A 1,531-nucleotide genomic window follows, 5' to 3' on the forward strand; every position below is an offset into this window, starting at 1 on the left:
GCTACTCATGATCATCGAGGCTCGTTCCTTGGTAGAAAGTACATTTATCATGATCGAATCGACGTTCACAATAGGATTATGAGGGATTATTTCGTGCAATACCCGAAGTATCCCCTTGATATCTTTCGTAGGAGGTTTAGGATGCACCGCCATCTCTTCCTCCGAATCTTGAAAGCCGTTTCCGACCATGACAAGTACTTCACATACAAGGTTGATGGTATTGGAAAACCATGTTTGACGGGTATGCAAAAGGTGGTTGCTTGCATATGGGTGTGGTGCGGATGCGTGGGATGAATACGTTCAAATCGCAAAGAGCACCCTTTTCGAAAGCTTGAGGCATTTTTGTGATGCCATGTTGACGGTCTTCGAGGAAGAATATTTGAGGGCTCCAAACAAAGAAGACATTCAACGTCTACTTGCACAAGGTGAAAATCGTAGCTTCCCGGGTATGCTTGGAAGTTTTGATTGTATGCATTGCCAATGAGAAATGTGTCCTACGACATGGCAATGTACATATGTAGGACATAAGAAGAAACCTACAATCATTTTGGAAGTCGTTGCCGATCAAGACTTGTGGATTTGGCATGCTTTTTTTGGTATGGTAGGTTCAAACAACGACGTCAACGTGCTTCAACATTCTCACCTCTTTGACAATCTTATGCGTAGTGATGCTCCTCATTGCAATTATACTGTGAATGGTCGCCAATACAAAATGGGTTACTATCTAGCCGATGAGATTTATCCTAAATGGGCTACACTTGTACAAACAATCCCTCACCCAACAACTCAAATAGAGGGATTCTTTGCTAAGATGCAAGAAGTGTGTCGCAAAGATGTGGAGCGTGCATTTGGTGTCATATAAGCTAAATGGGGGATAATCAAGAGGCCAACGCGAATGTGGAGTAGGGATGACATTAATCGGATAATGAAGACGTGTATAATTTTACATAATATGATTGTCGAGAATGAACGAGAGATTGATATCGAAGATTGGCAAATTGACATGGATTGGGAGCCACCAGTCACATTGCATGTTGTCGAGAATCAAAATGAGGAAATCACAAGAAGACTCAACACACTTCGTCATATTCAGAGTAGAGAAACTAATGTTCAACTAAAAGTTGACCTCATCAATCATCTTTGGCAATTTCGTGCGGATCAAGGAATGTAGTATGAGTATTTCTATATTTGTAGTTTGAGTATTATCTATGTTTGACTTTATGTTGTTTCAAGACAATTCAAATTAAAATTGAAATTATAATATTGGAAATGAACTAACAACAACAATGGAAATTGTATGATTGTTGTAGTTGGAGTAGATAGAAATTGTATGAGAATTGAGAGCAAATGGTGGGAGAGTTGTGTGAAGTAGTTGCTATAAATTTGCAATTTCAAAAAAACTAACCGTTTCTAGCCATTGGGATGTCTGGACTAAACAGACGGCAGAGTTTATGCCGTCCGTTGCAATTTAACGTACAGACGGCAGAAACTCTACCGTCCATATCTCGAACTTAGCAGCTGCTAAAAGTCC

The 1,531-nt window shown here is 40.0% G+C and overlaps 1 protein-coding gene across 1 annotated transcript; it reads left to right on the forward strand.

Moving 5' to 3' along the window:
• Positions 1–352: 352 nt before the first annotated feature.
• LOC147482993 (uncharacterized) lies at positions 353–862 on the forward strand. Its single transcript, XM_086579468.1, has 2 exons — positions 353–446; positions 606–862. The coding sequence occupies exons 1-2, from the start codon at positions 353–355 to the stop codon at positions 860–862; spliced, it is 351 nt and encodes a 116-aa protein (XP_086435594.1).
• The last annotated feature ends 669 nt before the right edge of the window (positions 863–1,531 follow it).

This window comes from Coptis chinensis, chromosome 8, assembly GCF_015680905.1.
Source record: "Coptis chinensis isolate HL-2020 chromosome 8, ASM1568090v1, whole genome shotgun sequence".
Classification (NCBI taxonomy): domain Eukaryota; kingdom Viridiplantae; phylum Streptophyta; class Magnoliopsida; order Ranunculales; family Ranunculaceae; genus Coptis; species Coptis chinensis.